This window comes from Protopterus annectens, chromosome 14.part0 (genome assembly GCF_019279795.1).
Source record: "Protopterus annectens isolate FY-2018-M chromosome 14.part0, PAN1.0, whole genome shotgun sequence".
Classification (NCBI taxonomy): Eukaryota; Metazoa; Chordata; order Ceratodontiformes; family Protopteridae; genus Protopterus; species Protopterus annectens.
The window spans coordinates 832,547,860-832,568,016 of NC_056748.1; the positions used below are offsets into that span (position 1 = coordinate 832,547,860).

The 20,157-nt window shown below is 40.8% G+C and overlaps 1 protein-coding gene across 8 annotated transcripts in view; it reads left to right on the top strand.

The window, feature by feature from the left end:
- Positions 1-20,157, top strand: part of LOC122789279 (dynamin binding protein) — a 1,317,438-nt gene that overhangs the window by 990,404 nt on the left and 306,877 nt on the right. For all 8 annotated transcript variants that reach the window (XM_044056581.1, XM_044056587.1, XM_044056586.1 and 5 more), the window contains one exon: positions 10,026-10,222. In XM_044056581.1, coding sequence (XP_043912516.1) covers positions 10,026-10,222 — 197 coding nt within the window. The remainder of the gene's footprint in view (positions 1-10,025; positions 10,223-20,157) is intronic.

Consider the following 20,157-nt stretch of genomic DNA (forward strand, 5'->3'; position numbering starts at 1 on the left):
TATTGCTCAATGCAACACAAACAAATTACTTTAAAAAGTGCAGATAAAAGTTACTTAGCTACACTTATGCGTTGAAGTTGATATCCTGCAGGTCTTAACCGGCCAAAGCTCACAGTTTAAACAGAAGATAATTCACTGTACCACTTGTATAAGACAGAAATTGAATAACAATGAAGGAAACTACTACCCCCACCTATCACTGGCTATGCAGGTTTTTAACGAGCCTTAACTGAAAATACCACATGCACTACTGAAAAAACAATCAACCTCTAGCTAGATATTGCTCAATGTAACACAAACAAATTACTTTAAAAAGTGCAGATAAAAGTTAGTTAGCTACACTTATGCGTTGAAGTTGATATCATGCAGGTCTTAACCGGCCAAAGCTCACAGTTTAAAACAGAAGATAATTCACTGTACCACTTGTATAAGACAGAAATTGAATAACAATGAAGGAAACTACTACCCCCACCTATCACTGGCTATGCAGGTTTTTAACAAGCCTTAACTGAAAATACCACATGCACTACTGAAAAAACAATCAACTTCTAGCTAGATATTGCTCAATGTAACACAAACAAATTACTTTAAAAAGTGCAGATAAAAGTTACTTAGCTACACTTATGCATTGAAGTTGATGTCATGCAGGTCTTAACCAGCCAAAGCTCACAGTTTAAACAGAAGATAATTCACTGTACCACTTGTATAAAACAAAAACTGAATAACAAAGAAGGAAACTACTACCCCACCTATCACTGGCTATGCAGGTTTTTAACAAGCCTTAACTGAAAATACCACATGCACTACTGAAAAAACAGTCAACTTCTAGCTAGATATTGCTCAATGTAACACAAACAAATTACTTTAAAAAGTGCAGATAAAAGTTACTTAGCTACACTTATGCGTTGAAGTTGATATCATGCAGGTCTTAACCGGCCAAAGCTCACAGTTTAAACAGAAGATAATTCACTGTACCACTTGTATAAGACAGAAACTGAATAACAATGAATCCAGGAAAGGAAAGTGTAGATGTGGAAGTCAGATCACCCATAAGGACGCCCATTAATTGTGCTTGTTCTGCCTAGGACCCAACCACACCCGTAAAGCCTGTGCGATTTGTCAGGTTTTTGTTCCAAACACTCTTCACAGCCATCTGCACACACTTAATATCTATTTAGAAAACCAAAGACTTAAGCGTTTAGCTCTTGCTATGGAAGGGCCATTTGGTCAGACCATTGAGCCTCTGAAAAAGAAGGCCAAAGTTACCAGGCCTGAGCCTCTTGCTGCACCTCCTCCAGCTGACATTTCCCTTGTGGCCAACGTACACCTGGAGGAATATGCTGAATCAGCCAACGCTGGTGTAGCAGGTACCATTCCAGAGGACACAGAACCAAGGGGCTGTAAGCACATCCATGGAGGTTGAGCACCAACGACGAGGGGGGGGAACAAACGTCCAGACCGGTCCTTCTCCTGTTAGGGAACCACCTGAAACTAGGCCCATCTTAGGCCCTACGCCCTCTAGGCCTGTGACTTCTTTAAAAAGGAATCAAAAAAATTAAATGTATATCTCCACCATCTGAAAACTTGCCTGATTGGCACACTTTCTCTGAGTTTATTCAATACTTTCATGGCCCTCAGGCCCTCCATGACTGCTTCCCCTTCGGCTGTCCCTCATGTTATCAGCCTTAGGCCTCAGACGTGATCCACTCCCAATTGAAGCTGAAGACTCCTCAGATTCCTCTTATGAGGATTCCCTTTCTTATGTTTCCCAAATGACATCCCTTCTAGGTTTTGCCTTACCAGAGGAGGACTCTACTGAAGCAGATTCCTTTGGAGAGAGGAGAAACCATCTCTCAGATGAGAGAGTTTTTCAAATGGGACTCTATTGAGATTAAAGAAGTCCAAAAGAGGTATTATGAGTTTTTCAAAATGGATGCTCCTTCACCATCTGCCATCCCACCAGTACTTAAAGCCTTCTTAGACACCTTCAATGCAGCTTTTAAAAATACTGAATCCCAACCCCCTGCCCCTAGATGCCCTGACAGATATAAGGTCCTAGAAGGGGCTAAATTTCTGATAAAATGTCCTGTTGCAGACCCTGGTACCATTTCTGCGTCTGCTGACAAACCTTACAGACTGTTGCCCTCAACCTCTATCCTTCCAACAGATAAGGACAGTAAAACTATGGAGCGCATGGGGAAAAAGGGTATACACCTCTGCCACGTTGGTCTTTAAGGCCATCAACTACCAGACTCGCATGTCTAAGTATTCCATGGCCCTTTTGTCTCGGGTTTCATTACTCTTGGCTGATCTCCCAGATTTGCCCACTAAGTCCCAAATATCTAACCTGAACGTCCTGTCCTCTCAAGTAACAAGACAGTCCGATGCAGTCATGATGCTGCCGAGGCCTTGGCCAGATCTGCAGCTTCTGCCTCAGTGCTCAGAAGGTACTCTTGGCTGAGGCTTCAACCCCTACCTGAGGATATCAGAACTAAACTCCTTGATGCCCCCTGGACAATACTGCCATATTTGGGGCCAAAGTGACAGAGCGTTTCAAAGCCCTACAACAAAAGGGGAAAGGATTACAGGATTTGAAGCATTTGTGTCACCAATCCCTAAATTCCACAGGAATTTTCCCCACTAAGACACAATTCATTAGGAAACATTCTGCTCCTACTCCTCATTCTAGGGGCAAGAAGAGCTACAGGAAAGAGCAGACCCCTTCCAGGCCTGCTCAGACTGCAACCCAGAAAACTCCTTTTCAGAATAAGGCAAGATAGTCTGTGACTACCTGCCTTCTCCTCCACCCCTTCCAGACCCCATACCCATTTCCCAGAGGCTCTCACAGTCTTCCTGTCTGGAAAAGCATTACCTTAGACAAGTGGGTCTTATCCATTATAGAAGAGAATAATTTCATGACTTGGATCATCCCCGACACCTTAAGAGGCATCCCTCAGCCACCAAAGGACCAGCTGTCCCTATTCCAAACAGTCTTGGACATGCTCCTCTTCCCAAGGGACTATCCAACCAGTCCCTCCATCAGGAGGAAGGGGATTTTACTCCAGACTTTTCCTGGTTCCAAGAAAAGACGTCCCATGGAGACCCATCCCGGCTATATCCAACCTCAACCTTTTTCTTCAAGTACCCACTTTCCGCATGCTTACTATCCAGACTCTATTCCCACTGTTAATGCCCCAGGCATTTCTGGCCACCTTGGACATCAAAGATGCATATCTGCATATCCCCATAAGGCCCACATACAGGAAATATTTATGTTTCTCTGTGGGTTCCTCGAATTTTCAATTCTCTGCTTTACCCTCTGAACTATCTCCTGCTCCAAAGTTATTCACTAAGTGTCTGGCTCTAGTCGTATCCTATTGCAGAGTCCAAGGGATACAATTTTTTGCATACCTAGATGACTTCCTGATCCAGGCAGATTGCTATGGTTCTCCACAGAACCATCTCCGGACCAGTCATTGGTGTTCTGCAGACCTTGGGTTTCATTATTACTTTCCCCAAATCCAACCTAAACCCCTCCCAGGACCACGTTTTCCTGAGCTGCAGAATTAGGACGGATGTTATGAGAGCATTCCGCCCACCCCAAAAGGTGGAAAGCCTGAAGGGAATACCTATTCTGTCCTCAATGCCCCTGCTGTGACAGCAAGAGAAAATCTCAGACTCCTGGGGCATATGGCCTCTACTATCCCCATGTTACCACTCTAAAACCTCAGAGGTACCTGAAGTCCACATTGAACCAACACTCCCTCCCCTTGAACCATTCCATTCCCTTCCTATCACGCTTAAGGAAGGAGATGACTTGGTGGCTGGAGTAAGTCTCCCTCAACCCAGGACTGCCCTTACAATCCCTCACTCTAGTCCAGAAAATGTATGCAGATACTTCACACCTGGTTTCAGGGGCTGCTATAGTCAGCTTGAAGGTGCAAGGCACATGGACAAGCCCCTTCAAGGGGGAACACATAAACATCAAAGAGATGAGGGCCATCATCTTTGCACTGAGGGCCTTCCAAAACAGTCTGAAGCAAGGGCCCATGAAGTTGTTCACAGACAACACTACTGTTCTGTGGTATGTGAACAAACAAGGAGGAACAAGATCTTACTTGCCATGCAGTGTTGCACTCCAGGCCTAGGAATTGGCAGTCCAGCATGGAGACACCCTGCACGTGGTCTACATTCCCTCAGCTCAGAACACTCAGGCAGACACCTTGAGCAGGTCCATGTCACTATCCCTAGGAATTGGCAGTCCAGCATGGAGACACCCTGCACGTGGTCTATATTCCCTTTGCTCAGAACACTCAGGCAGACACCTTGAGCAGGTCCATGTCACCATCCCATGAGTGGATGCTAAGCAGGGATGTGTTTCTGGACGTAGTCCACAGGTGTGGTATGCTGCAAATAGATCTTTTTGCCTCCTCTCCGAGCAGACAACTTTCTCAGTTTTGTACCAGGACACCCATCCCTCTAGCGAGGGTGACAGGTGCCTTCTCTTTCTCATGGAAGAGGATGTTTCTCTACACATTTCCTCCTTCCCACTCTTTTTACAAAAAGTCCTACTGAAAATTCAGCAGGACAAACCAAAAATATTGTTGGTGACTCCCTTTTGACCAAGACAACTTTGATTCCCCCTCCTTCTGCATTTAGCCAGGGACAATAATCACAAGATACCTCACAGAGTGGACCTAGTCATACAGGACAAGGGATCCCTAATCCACCCTCACTTGGAATCTCTGAACCTAACCCTATGGGTGATAGGGTTTTGATCCCTTTCAGACATCTCTATACTGAGGACGGGCTGCCAGGAAACCCAATACTAGGAGATCTTACCTCTCCAAATTGAAAAGGTTCTCTATTTGGTATCATAAGACAGCTAGACCCTCTTCAGTGAGAAATCTCCTTGGTGCTGTCCTATCTGTGTGAATTGTTGCAGGCAAGCTTAGCATATTCTTCTGTTAAGGCCCACCTTGCTGCCATTTCAGCTGGTCTGCCTCTTGACCCTCCACTTGCTTCCAACTTCGTGAAGTTATTCCTGAAGGGAGTACTACATCTCAGTCTCCCCAGGAAGCCAGTTCCACCACCCTGGGACCTGAATTATGTGTTAGAGAAACTCACTGTTGCTCCATTTGGCCAGCGGCTACAGCTTCTCTAAAATGCTGCACTTGGAAAACTATGCTTTTGCTGGCTCTGACATCAGCCAGGAGAGTGTCAGAGTTCCAGGCCCTTATCGTCACCCCACCCTTTTTAATCTTCCACAAGGATAGGGTAACACTATGGACTTAACCCACCCATCCTTCATGCCTAGAGTGGTCAGTGAGTTGTCCCTTAACCAATGTATCCACCTCCCAGCATTTTTTCCACAACCGCAGAATGACAGAGTCCTGCATTTCCTAGACATTCACAGACAACTTAGATTCTACCTAGACAAGACCAAATCCCTTAGGAGATTAGAGCAACTGTTTGTCTCCTTTCACCCAGGGCTCCGGGGAAAGCGGTGACAAAGCAGGCTATTTCTACCTGGATTTCCAAAGCCATCTCCTTCTGTTACACCTACCATGGCAAACACCTGGATAATAAGATTAAAGCCCATTCTATTAGAGCCATGGCCTCATCTGGAGCCTTCTTTGAAGGGCTGGACAGTGCTTCTGTTCTAGAAGCAGCTACCTGGACATCTGTCCATACCGTCACCAAACACTACAAACTAGACCACATTTCCAGATCAAGAACAGGTTTTGCTAGGGCAGTCTTGCATGGATTTTTGGAGAATAGTTCCAAACCACCCTCTTCTTCTTCCCTTTGAGCTATGGCATTCACCCAAAGGTTATGAATACTGCAACATGAGAACAGGGCGTAGAATAGTTGTGTATAATATTTCCATACAGTGCAAAGAGTCTTCCAGGCAAAGGATTTCACGAACTACAGGAGAGTGTTTATTAAGCGCTTTTCGTCATTCACGATGGAATAACTTCTTCAGATAAGTCCCAAAAACAAGTCAATGTTATTTATACAAAATTCTTACTCAATCAAACAATTAACTTAATTGATAAATTAATAAATTAGTTAATAGTAACGCTACTAAAGGTAGTGTATACTATTCATGTAGCCCTACAGCTCAACTACAGAAGTCTTACTAAATTATATAAAGCTTATCCACATGAAAATACTTACTATATAGACATCTAAAAGTACATTTGTTTACATTAAAAAGTTTTTGTCATATCATTATAAAATGTTACAAAAGAATTTTACGTAAAAAAGTAACATAGACACAACATAAAAAATCTGTTCAGGAACAGATGCCACCAAAAGGTAGTATGCATGAAACCAAGTCAAATAAAATCAGGTTTTCTTAGTCTATCTATTCAGACTTCTAAGTTTTAGGAGGCATGTAATATTGCAATGCTCATTGAGTCCTGGTTCAAGAAAAGCATTGGTCCTAATTTGCCACGAAAGTTCACAATCTTCTAGTAACAGATTAAAGGGTCCTCTTCTATTATCTAGTTGTACTTGATCTAACCCTATAAATTTGAACTGGTGATTTGGGAAGGCTACAATATGTTTTGCCAAGGTGTTTTCAATTTTAAATTTAGAAATTGCATTAATATGTTCATAAATTCTATCACAAAGACATCTTTCCTTCTTCCCAATATAGAAGCATGTACAGTTTGAGCATAATGCAGCATACACCACAGATTTAGAGTTACAGTTCAGTCTGTGATCAAGTTTGTATAATTTGTTGTTAATTGCATGCTTACTGCCTGTTTTTATATGCTTACAAGTATTGCAACTTCCACAACCAAATGTTCCTTTTTCTTTACCTTTGTCTCTTGTTGGTCTAATTTCTAATAATGATTTAAGATTTTTCCCTTTTCTGAAAGTTATTTTAGGTATGCCACAAAATGTAGTTGCACACTTTTTGTCTTGCAATAATATAGTCCAATTTTTGTACAAGATCTTTCTTATAATATGGCTTTCAAGGCTGAATGTCATAATATGCCTGCTACAAGAGTTGTTTCTAAGAGTTTGTTCACTCTGAATAGCTATACCGTCACTGTTAAGGTCACACACATCAGTGTTAAGTGACCTAATGTCTGTACTAGTATCTAAATAACTATATGATTCAGTTGTTACTAGCTCTTCGGACCTGAGTATGCACGTTCTCTCTCTCAAGATGGGCAAAATGACCCCATTTCCTCTCTTCCTATTAACTTCATCAAATATATTATTAAGAAACCTCTTGGGGTAACCTCTATGCATAAACATGTCTTCTAGTAGTTTGCATTCACTGATGAAGTCAATATCTCGAGTCACCATACGTGTTGCTCTAATTGCCTGGCCTTTTACTATAGCCTTTTTCTGTGATTGTGGGTGTAAACTCGTGTAATGCAGGTATGAATTACAGAATGTGCTCTTCTTGTGTATTTTAGCAAAAAGTAGTTTGCTATCCAGGTCTTTAACTAAAGTAATATCTAGATAGTTAATACTAACGTCCTGAAAGTCAAAAGTGAAGTGAAAAGTTAGTAGTATCATTCAAGTAATCAATCAGTTTGGTTGCTGTGTCTTTATTACCATGAAACAGGATGAATATATCATCCAAGAAACGTGTGTAGTATTTTATATTGGATGTATATTCTTCTTTGTTCAATAAAAAGTGTCCCTCCCAGTAAGCCATGACTATATTCGCAAAGCTAGCCCCTAGTGGAGAACACATAGCTACTCCGCATTTTTGCAAGTACAATTCATTGTTGAACAGGAAATAATTGTTAGTTAAAATTATGTCCAATAATGATGTAACTAAGTATACCTCGTTACTGGGGGCTCCTTTTTTGACTAAAAAGATGTTAACCCATTCAAGACCTTCATCATGTGGGATTGAGGTATATAAATCCACCACGTCGATTGTAAGAAAATTGTATTCATCAGTATATTCAAGTTCATTGATTCTACTAAGGAAGGCCCATGAGTCCTTACAAACTTGTAATTCTGTTATCAAGTATTTTTTTAAAATGTTATCCACAAGTTTTGCACTTGCATACGTGATGGAATTCCGCCCATCAATGAGTGGTCTGAATGGTGGATTTGATAAATTTTTGTGTACTTTTGGTGTTGCAAATAAGACATGTATTTTAGGCCACTCTATTTTTATATAGTTATACATATCAATATCAATATAGCCTTCAATAAAAAGATCGCTAAAGTAGCTTTTAATGTGGCTATATGCTGTGTTAACTTCGTTTACACTAACTTTTAAGTAAGTTTCATTATCTAGCAAGGCAGATACCCTGTCAATATAATCATATTGATCAAATAAGGTAAGCCCCCCACCTTTATCAGGTTTTATAGCTCTCACATTCAATGATTTAAACAACTTAAGGGAATATTTATAATATTTCCATAACCATAGATGTTCTTCTCTTCCTTGTTGCAATATTCTATCCCACCATCCTCCTACCCCCTGAATAAGCTTTGCTGGATCACTCAAGACTTTTGCAGCTGTTCTGGGACTGGGGCTCTGACTAGGGCATTCAGTTCTGAGGAAGGTACGTGCAGACATCACTTTTATGACCCACGCGTCTTACGGTCAGTGTCAGACATCCCATGTACCTTGCAGTGACTAAAGCTTTTGTATACTTGCCGGACGTTCAGGTCACTAGGCAGAGATTAACCTAAAGGTTATGAATACAGTAATATGGAAGAGAAGGACGTCTGTGGTTATGGTAAGATTTTCCACAACTATTCTTTAGTAGTGTAGCTACCAGCTCTTCATTGTTCTTAATTTGATTGAAGGTGCTTGTTTGGGGTTAATGGGCGAACTGGCTGGCATAAGGCAATGATCGTACTTGTGTAGTCATTCAATAATTTTGTGGCGTGTATCATCATGGGCATGCAATTGCCTTTGAGCACATGAGATTCTGGAAAATGTTGCTTATGAAGAGAATAAACCCAAACATAATGCTCATCAAGGTTGGATTCTCTCAGTAAATCAACTGATAGTATGAACATGGCTATTGTACCTTTTTGCCTCCCTTCAGAAGACTTTGCTTCATTTACTTTTCTCAGAAAGCCACTGTGTCTGTGGACTTAATGGCGGGGTCTCTTGAGTGCAGCCTGTTCATCTAGTGTACTGGCTTCTTTAGCACTAAGTAAAGGCTCAGTTGCTTTTATTTTAATGTCTCTGTTTTGGATGAAATAACTGACTCTGTGCTACTTATTTCCATTTACCTCTCTGTAAAGCTCTTACGACACAATGGTGTTAAGTCTAGCTGCTGTTGATTCTTGAGAAACTGTAGGTTTCTCTCCAGTAGAAGTTGGAAATTAAGCTACTACTTGCAAAATTTGGATAAGAGGTAGCTTCTACCTTGCCTGTCAGTGAGCTGTTGATAAATCGGTGAGGATCTTCTTTGAACAAGTGTCTGAACGGGGAATGGTTATGTGGTGCGTCTTTGACATTGTGACAAAAGTTATAACATATGATTTAGGCTTTTACAATTCTGTGGCCATGATTGTATGCTGTGGGGATGTTGCCACCTGATGGCTTCTTGATAGTGCTGATAAGTAGTAGATGCCATAAATAAATGTAGTACACGGGGAATATAAATTAACAAATTTAATGTGCTTTGCTTATTTTATTTATTCCTTAAACTTGCCACTGCTTGAATGCTTAACTGGTAGAAAAAGCAATATTGGGTCAGTGCCAAAGGTGATGAAATGTCAGAAGATTAATTACTTTTCTTCAGTTAAGCATGCCACAGAAGTATACTTTCAAATTTGTCTATTCAAGTTCACCTGTGGAATCAGTTTTATTTGCTAATCTTTTTTGTGGTGGTTTTGCTGACTTCCGACACTTGCTTTAAGTACTTGACTTATTTTGTTGGAGGTGTTATGGAGTGATGGTCCAGCCTCCCATCTACATGGGCTACGACATGCACACAGACTGTTAACTTAGACCTCATGGATTTGGAACCTTTAGACTCACCAATGTACAACATTTTATTCTTTTTTTTTTTTGGCAGAAATGACTCTACTGTCAACTCATCCAAGTTCCTCAGAGTCCTCTCAGTCAGCATCTGTCAGCTCTGAGAACCCGGAGCAGAGGATGATGGAGAAGAGGTCCAAGGTCATTGAAGAGCTTTTGCAAACTGAAAGGGATTACATCAGGGACCTGCAAATGTGTGTCGATAAGGTTCTTCTCCCACTACAAAGGAAGCAGGTGTGATTTCATGTATCTCTGGTTTAACTGTTTAATCTTTGTATTTGGAATGTAATATGATTTTGAATACTTAGAATTTCAGAAAGATCTAATATCTGCTTAAATTCTGAACAGAAAACTAAATACGAAGTTTAAAGGCAGCAAATAGAACTGCAGACTGCTATATTATTGTTATGTTAAGTGTAAATTTAAGAAGTACTCCAAAGATCCAAATATTTAACCCCTAAACTTGCTGATTTAAAAGTAAGAGAACCTTCTCTGTTAAAGGTGTACAAAGACCCAGATGAACGGTGGTAGTTGATAGCAAGTACCTGGTGGATGGGGTGACCCATGTAGATTACGTAGGCTCATCCCAAAAAAGCTACCCATAAGTCGTTTGACCTGACCACCCATAGTAATTAGAATGGTGGAAATTTGGTACAGTGCTAGTGAAGCAACAGTCCCGGTCTGAAGAAATGAGGACAGACTAAACCCCCAGTACACTGATGGACAAAACCTTTTAGGCTCGGCATCACAAAAATTCAGAATATGCCTAACTTGACTGTGCTTGTGTGTCACCCCCCCAAAAAAAAACATGCATAAATAAATCAAAATAAAACAGCATAGCTCTCAATATATCAGGGATAAATCTTAACAGAATTGGGAACAAATCTAGAAATAAGAGACATGGGCAGTTTTAAACTACTAGTACTGTTAATTTGAGACACTGACAGAAAAAATGAACATGAATTAATATACATTTTCTGAAGTAAAATAAATAGTCTTTGAGGTTAACAATTTCCTTACCTCTGCAATAGTGTTGTTGAACTGACTCCTGGCACAAAATACTTCAGTGCACTTCACATGAGTAACGAATTCAAAAGCAGTTTCTTTGGTAACTCGGGTGTTGGTGAAAGCTGGTGTGTCACCCAAAATATCATGGCGTGTCAGGTTCGCCATCACTGCCCTAGTAATAGAAACTACCAGCTAGATTGGTTTGTATTACCTCTTCACATATTTTGCTCTGAACTAGATTTCTAATGGCGTGTCATCTTTGACACACGTCAGGTTCGCCATCACTGCCCTAGTAATAGAAACTACCAGCCAGATTGGTTTGTATTACCTCTTCACATATTTTGCTCTGAACTAGATTTCTAATGGCGTGTCATCTTTGACACACGTGTCAGGTTCGCCATCACTGCCCTAGTAATAGAAACTACCAACTAGATTGGTTTGTATTTATTTTGCTCTGAACTAGATTTCTGTATCAGGAATAATTTTTCTCTTTTCTCACCTGTCTGTCCTGCTTGGAAATTGCCTCTTCATAGAAGCTGCAAGTGCGTGAATGACTGATCTCGAGCCCCCTGGCTGGGAGCTGTACACTTAATTTGTTAGTAGAAGACCGCATCACCTCAGCATAGTTGTATATTACAGAAACAAAAAACTCTTAACTTCTGTTTATTAATCAATGCCTAATAGCTTTTTATTATTCTTGGGGACTGTGGCCAGAGTGCTTTATAGGCTGCTATCTTTGTATCCTGTAGCTCTGCTAAGAGATTTCAGTGCTCTTATGGGGACTAAAAGAAAAACTGAGAAGGATGTAGCTGGGAGGAAGGGCTTGTCCATTCTTAATCTATGTGATGCTTTGCTGTTGGATGACTTCTGGGCTAGTTATGATTTGACCATAATGAACGCCAAGTTTGAACATGGCCACTTGTTTGGTACTAGAGCCCTGGTCCCTACAGTAGGCCTTGGCTGTTAAGGGTGTTAATTTCCCTGTAAGGTGTGCAAGTGCTACTGGTGTCAGTGACTGACATTGTAATTGTTTCATCAGACCTATGGCTGTTTATTCTGGGCTTGAGATAGGACAGGTGCTGAGCTGTCAACCAATCACCACTTGGTGTGAATTGATTCAGAAGGACTTAGCATTGCACAGACAAACCCAGAATGTATTTAGTATGTTCTAGAATTACTTAGCCAATATTTCAGTTGAAGTCCTGCCTCAAGAAGCACATCTTTCATATACTGGGGTGAACTGAGTTAGTGTAAGTGGAGACCGGGGATTAATGTTTGAGGGCAAGGAATTGTATAGGAGACCTGGACTACATCTCATCCTCCAGGTAATAGTTAATAATAAAAGGTCTGGAAAGACATATCGAGTCATGTGTGTGGTGTGTTCTTTTTTTAAAATTTTTTTATCCGTTTCTGCTTTTTTTTTTTTTGCATTTTATAGTTGGTAAGAATCTGTTCTTGGTTTCAGTTATTATTCCAAGAGGAACTGAATCAATACACACTCTTGTTTATTACTAATGTGTATAAATGTATGCATCATTAATGTTTTGTTACAGCCTGTATGATCTGAATTGTACCTGAAAATGACCATTCTACCAGCCTACCCACTTGATTTACAAACCAATATCTAAATAACTTTAAACTACAGTGGAAGGGGAAGGGGCAGCTATAGCAGGGTGATGTTTGAAAGGGCAAGAAAAGAGTGCAGAAGGGGAGCAGAAATTTAGTTTTAATAGGCAGTTGGTTGCTACAACAGAATAAGAGTGATGTTCTGTAGTGTTGGGGAGCCTGGAGAAGAAAATAGTACACTACAAGCAGTTCTGCCAATGTGGGAGGTATATGCAGTGCTCTTGGGGTTAGATACAGAGGTGATATATGGACTGTAGAAAAACAAACTGGTCCAACTAGCTTGTCCCTTGCTTTGTTTCATTTTGTACTTGCTGACCTTCTATTCACTGATGTGAGAGTCACCATTCATCAACAAGGTGAGAGACTGTCACAACACGGCCATCATCGCTGCAGCCATAAGAGCTTTTCCATTTGCTGGCCACAACCCCTTTCCTAACCACTGTTGTGCATGTTCGCAGATGGGAGGGCCTGCTTCCCCCTTTTAAACATGCACATATGTGCAAACACTTCAGGAATGTTATTGTGTGGATGTGACTTGGCAGAGCCAAGCCCATGTTTCAGGTCCATATGTGACATGGCTTACACTTCTCTCATCAGTACCTGGCTTTTCTGTGGGCTGGACCACCTCTGTCACCTCTGGATGTGTCAAAGAGTCTTATGCTCCCTTATCGGATACTTAAGCACCTTAGCCACTAGAGGATCCTGTGTTGTCTTGGTTACAGTCACTGCTTTATCCTTCTGCTTGTCTACTGTTTTGATGCAGCCAGCAGTGCGTTGCTGCACTTTTAGTCCTTCTCTCCCGTAGTCTGTTCCTACTCCTTGAAAGCTTCTTCAGACCTAAAGTCCATCTGTTCCTCTGGTAGCATGTTCCCTTCATTCACCACCCATTGTATGAAGGAATTTTACTTTCTGTGTGGACTGATGGTGGTATCCTGTATGTAATAGCTGTAGCCATTCTGCTGTCTATGTCCTGCCTTCTCAGACTAACTCCAAGATGCCCCTATACTCTTTCATGTACTTATATCGTGCACACCTTTTCCTTTCCTCCATTGTGAATTATGTCAGATTTATAAGTTTGTTGACTGTTCCTTTTGTAGTACCCCTCACACATTATTGGAGCTTTCCTTTGCACTCTTTCGACTACTTTTACTTTTCCAAGAAAGAGCAGCAGAGCTGTACACAGAACCTTTGTTGTGACCAGGCTTTTAGTCTGTAGAGTGTTAGCATTACTTCTGTGCTTCATGAATCCTCTCTGGATGCCTCCTGTTAATTTTTACTGCATTGTTGACAGTTTGGGCCTAATGGTTCATTTCTACAATGGCAAAGATTCCATAATCTTTATCTTTCTTGGTGGTACCTAGTTTGTTCCAAGTTAGTAACTGTTTCTGGGTTTTCTTGGGCCCTACTTGTAAGACCTTGCACTTTACACAACAGTAGTCTTTTGTACCCCCCCCCCCCCAAGTATAACCATTTTGGACAAGCTAGACAACCCTGGGGTTAGGCAGCAGAATTGTGATTACATCACTTGGGTAACATCATTCCATTTCATCTCATAACACTGAACATCTACAAGTCATTGCTGCATCCAGCCTCTCCACTGTTTATGTAAAACGTGTGTGTGTGTGTGTGTGTGTGTGTGTGTGTATATATATATATATATATATATATATATATATATATATATATATATATATATACACACACACACATATATACATATGTGTGTGTGTGTATGTATATATATATATATATATATATATATAATATATATATATATATATATATATATATATATATATATATATATATATATATGTGTGTGTGTGTGTATGTATGTCTATATATATATATATATATATATATATATATATATATATATATATATAGATTCATATCACTTCACTGAAAGACCATTTCACTGAGGCCAAATCACCTAAAGTTCATTTCACATAAAACTCATTTCACTGACAAGTAGTACTCTAAAGCAAATCAAAGGTATATGCCATTTTCCCCACTGTAGTGCGATCCTGGTGTTAGTATATATAATTGGGGGGTATGGGGGTCACAGCCCAGTTGGGTTTTACCAAATGTAAAACAAAACCAGACAACATAAAACCAAATTAAGTGGTGGGCTGTGCCCCCCCCTAACTTATATATACTAGCACCAGGATCGTACTGCAGTGGGGAAAAGGACATATACCTTTGACTTGCCTTGGTGTACTACTGGTCAGTGAAATGAGTTTTAGGTGAAATGAACTTTAGGGGACTTGGTCTCAGTGAAATGGGTGTTGGTGAAATTGACTTTCAGTGAAGTGATACGAATCCAGAGACACACACACACACACACACACATACACACACACACACACACACACATATATATATATATACATACATATATATATATATATATATATATATATATATATATATATGTGTGTGTGTGTGTATATATGTGTGTATGTATGAGTGTGTATATATATATATATATATATATATATATATATATATATATATATATATATATATATATGTGTGTGTGTGTATATGTACTTAGTCACAGTATTGGATTACAGCCCACGTTTACATAAACCTGTCTTCACATCTTATTGTTCTAATAAAGAAAGTTAACATATAACTGTACAGAACTGCATGCCCCTATTTATTCTCATCTCCTCAAATATTATTTAAATATTAATTGTTCGTAAATTAAATCTTTCAGGCTCCTTAGCAACAAGGGTCTTGTACAGGGATTTATTACATGACAGTTAGGTAAATACAAATTGTATTAGCACTACTTTTTCATTTAACTATAACCCTAAATAGTATGAGTTTTATTGATTATCCATATTAAGGAGTAATGCCTGTCCACAGAGTTGGTAGTAACCTATTACTTGAAATTGCTTATTGATGCTCATAACACTCCATTCCTTGCAAAGTCCATAGGTACCCATTCTGTTAAGGACACAGCAGTAGCTTCTTACATACATACTGATTCAAGGTGAAAACTAGAGTACCCATGTCTTCCCTGTTACAGTAGGAAGCATCCAGATGTAACAGTAATTGTTATCCATGCTTGAGAAAACTAAGCATTCAGTTACTGCTGGTATAACCTCAGTTTAGACACTGCTAGCTCTGTCTGCATGCTTATAGCTACTGGCCAGTTGTCTCTAACAACAATTTCTATACATGTACTCTTGAACGGCATCAATTTTGTAGAGAAACAAGAGAAAAGAGGGACCTACCTCCTTGCTATGGTCAAAAACACTGCCATTGTACAGCATTTCAGAGGCAGTTAGTATAATTTTTACAAGAAAGTCTTGCCCTTGTTGCTAAAAAATGTTTAAATTCTGACTGTGGCAGTCCAGACCATTTTAATCTGTTGTGACACTTATGTAGAAAACTGTCATTAAACGCCCCTTGCCTCTTTGATCAAGTTTGCCTTCTCTAGCACAGCCCTTTTTTAAAGAGAGAAAGTAGCTCAGGAGGTTCATTCTGCTGGCATTGTGTTACTGCTTGCATTTTGTGATCCACTTGCCTTGTGGTCTGTGTGATGACGCTCCTCACTGTGGCCATTCCCTCTTCCCTTGTGCTGGGTTTCATGGGTCAGTTTCTCTAATTAATATCCCCAGATTAATGAATGACTGTAATCCAGCAGGATGGTGAGCCTTCATGATCACTCGATTAAACAACTTGAATCTCAGTGCCTTTTGTCTGCATCCTCTCATCTCTGGAATACATACAGGCCTTCTCTTCCTCATAGCCACAGAATAAACATGGTCTGTGGAGACCTGTAAATCTTTGTATTTCAACTGCTTACCGAATCCTAAAAGTTTATCTCCTCTTAGGATAGTAACTTTTGCACAACAGCAGGGTCAGTCTAGATTTCTGGACTTCATTCCTTGTCATTGGAACCCAGTTCCAGTGCACCCTCTTCTGCTTTATTTCTCCAGTCTAAACTTTTCACAAAGTTCATGTAATCTTGCTCCTGTATCATAAGAACATAAGAGGTTACTAGGCTAACGGCTCAAGATCCTTTTTAAAAATAGGCATTCATGCCCCAGTTTTTTTCAATTAGTAGTGCCAAAGGAGTAAAACAGCTTTGGTATATGCCTGTGCCCTAGGGCATCTACAAGCTGCCCCTGTTCATAAGGGACACAGGCAACAAACCAGTGGTGAATTTGTGATTTCTCATCCATTGGTCTAAATTGCATTTGAGTAGGCTTAAGGAAGAAATCTGCAGTGGTTTAGTGGTTAGTGTTATTGATTGACAGCAAGATGTCCTCCAGTTCGATTCTCAGTTGGGGTGCCTTCTGTGCAATGTCTGCATTTCCTCCCTGTGGTCACGTGAGTTTTCTCTGGGTGCTCCATTTTTCTCCCACATTCCAAAGACATGCGGTAGGTGGATTGACCATAGGTGAGAAAGTGTGTGTGAGTGAGTGGTGCGAATGAACTACCCTGGTAGGGCTAGCCACCTGGTGGTGTAAACCTTGGCTCAAGATTGTCATAGTGACACCCCGACCCCATATGCAAAATGGGAAAAGGTGTTAAGGATGGATGGAGGTAAGAAACTGCTTCATATGAATAGGGAGTCTGTTCCCTACAAGGGATAATCTCCGAGACACGTACCTGTCCCACCAACATATTTTGTTTACGTCACAGACAAGGTTTAGATGTGGTAATTCTTGTTCTTTTTGTTTTGCCAATGTATAGCAGATCCATCAGGGATGTATTGGAGAATGCCTTGTAGGTTAGTCATAGAGCACCCCTCATTACTCTGCAAGAGACCAAGTTGCAGGGATGGGGATTTGAGGTGGTCAACATAGGACTTGTATTCTTTTAGTGAGGAACCTCTGTGGCTGCTACAGCTGTTACAAATTCCTGGTCAGATGCATTGTACACTCTATTGTTGGTATAATGAGGCCGCCTGAGTAAAGTGGAACTGTCAATTAATTTTATATTCTCTGTTCTTAACGTATCTTCCTGTTTGTCAACTTATTCTCAACATCTCCTCTCAGTTCTTCAGTTTCAGTCTTTGTCTTCTCTTCAGGTGAATGCTGTCATCAGTTAGGGCTTGGAGGGGGTCCAAATGCTTATTCAGTGCATCATCTATTTCTGCTAACCACTTATTGCTGACCTCAATGTTTTTCTTCAGTTTTATTTTCATCTTTTGAAATTCTCTAGATCATTTTTATTGAGACTTTTTTTTGTCATCAGATGACATGGTAGTTGAATTCAGAAAATTAGCTGTTTGCTGTCTGCATGACTGTTGCATCAGCCTTCAGTTTGACTCTGCTTCCTTCTTTGATTTATTTTCTTTGTCATAGATAAAAACAGCACTACATGAAATGTCGTGATCATTCACTTAAAACTGGAATTTTATTTGAAGAAAGTAACACACTGTCCAGATAGATACCAGAAGTCCACCATTTTAGCCATTTTCTAATCTAGTTTACTTTATCTCCCTTTTCCACTTGCCTCTTGATTTTCTAGTCAAAGGATTTGCTAAGTAGGTATATATCACATTCACTGGATTCTCTCTGTCTAGTTCCAGAGTTGCCTGCTAAAAGATCTAGATAAGGTTTGATTGGCAAGAACTGCAGGTTAAATACCTGTGGTGGCATTCATTCTGGAGGCTGTCAGCCTTCATAAATTCTACATATCTTTACTTCAGGATTTTCTCCAAGGCCTTACCTGATACTGTCTGCACATAACTTCCAGAATGAATGCCACCAACTCTACAAGTCTAAATTGCAAGATGCACTTGCTCGAAGCACTCCTCAATATGGAGTACATAGACATTTGTACTGCAACGGAGACCTGGTTTAAAGCAGCAGAAAGCACCCCTGCGCTACCAGACTATAACTCATTCCACACCTTTTGGCCCCACATGGACCGAAGCTCCAAAGGCAGTGGTGTCTCCATATTCATAAAGGATATGCACACCTCCAGACTAGTAGCCCAGAATAACTCATCTGAAATACTCCAGGTACAGCTAACATTGGGTAAGTCAGCGATTCAGGTCGTAGCCTGCTATAGATCCCCAACCATGTCCCAAGACTCTCACTCCACCTTCCTAAGCCCCCTGGAAACTATTAAGATCCAACCCAACACTCTCATACTAGGTGACTTCAACTACCCCTCCATCAAATGGGAAAACTACTTATGTACCACTGGCCCTCCGCTTCCTGGAATTCATCAATTCCAATGCCCTGGACCAGTTCATTCTTACCCCTACTAGAGGAAGCAACATCCTTGACCTGGTTATTATGCGCAACCATTGCTCTACACCAATAGTCAGTTCCTCCCTGGTTAGATCAGACCACAAACTAATCATCATGGAAATCCACATCTCTCCCAACCCCCCCCCCCCCCCCCCGCAAAGGTATCCACCATGAAAAACCTCTCCAAAGCTGACTTTGTACTCCTAAAAACTGAGGTGGCTAACTTCATGGCACCCATGCAAATGGAAAATAGATGCATGACTGCCAAATCATACACCAGTGCACTGTATGAACACGTACATAAATGCATGGAACTAGCCATCCCCAACAGAATCAAGACACTCTCCTCCAAAAAAAGGAAGCCAGTCTGGTGGTCCCCTGCCATTAATAAACTCTACAACAGAAGGAAGAAACTGTTGCTGAAAAAGGTAAAGTCCCAAGACTGGAAAAATTCCCTTATTAGCCTCAACAAAAAGTTGAGATCCCTGAAAACCCCCCAAAGCCAGCTGTGAAGGCAGAATTGTGGCAGATGCTAAAAACAACCCCAAAGCCTTCTATAATATCAAGAATCTCCATGGCAATACCCAGATTTGCTCTGAGTTACTACACAGTGGTACCCCCTATACTGAGCCAACAGATATTGCCAACATACTGGCCAACAGATTCAGTGCCAACTTTACCCCCCCCCCCCCCGGGCCAATCTCAATACTGGAAGAATGGCAGGCACCCAGCATTACTGCTGCACAGGTTAAAGGTGCATTGTCTATGGCCAGGAATACAGCTTCCATGGGACCCGACAATATCCCTGGAAGTGTTCTACATGAATTGCAAAGTGAACTGGCACCACATCTGTGTGCTTTGTTCACTCAGCCTCACCTCAGGCTTTGTCCCTACTGAATGGCGCACTGCTACAGTCATCCTTCTCCATAAAGGAGGAGCGACTGCTGACCCTGGAAATTATCGGCCCATTAGCCTGACTAGTCTGATATGTAAGGCTGTGGAGCGCATCATCATGGACCTATTTAACAAGGATATAGGGAATCTCCACTCTCTAGAGCCCACTAAATTTGGTTTTGTGAAATGTAGATTATGCCTGCTCAACCTGGTTGACTTCTTTGAGTCAGTCATCAGAGCGGTGAATGAAGGTAAGGCAGTTCATACAGCCTACCTCAATCTGGCCAAGGCCTTTGATACCATTCCTCACTCAGGAATTATTGATAAACTCAGAAAACTAGGCATCCACCACTGTATCGTTAGGTGGGTTGCAAATTGGCTCACAGGTAGAACACACTGTAAAAGTAGCGGACTCCA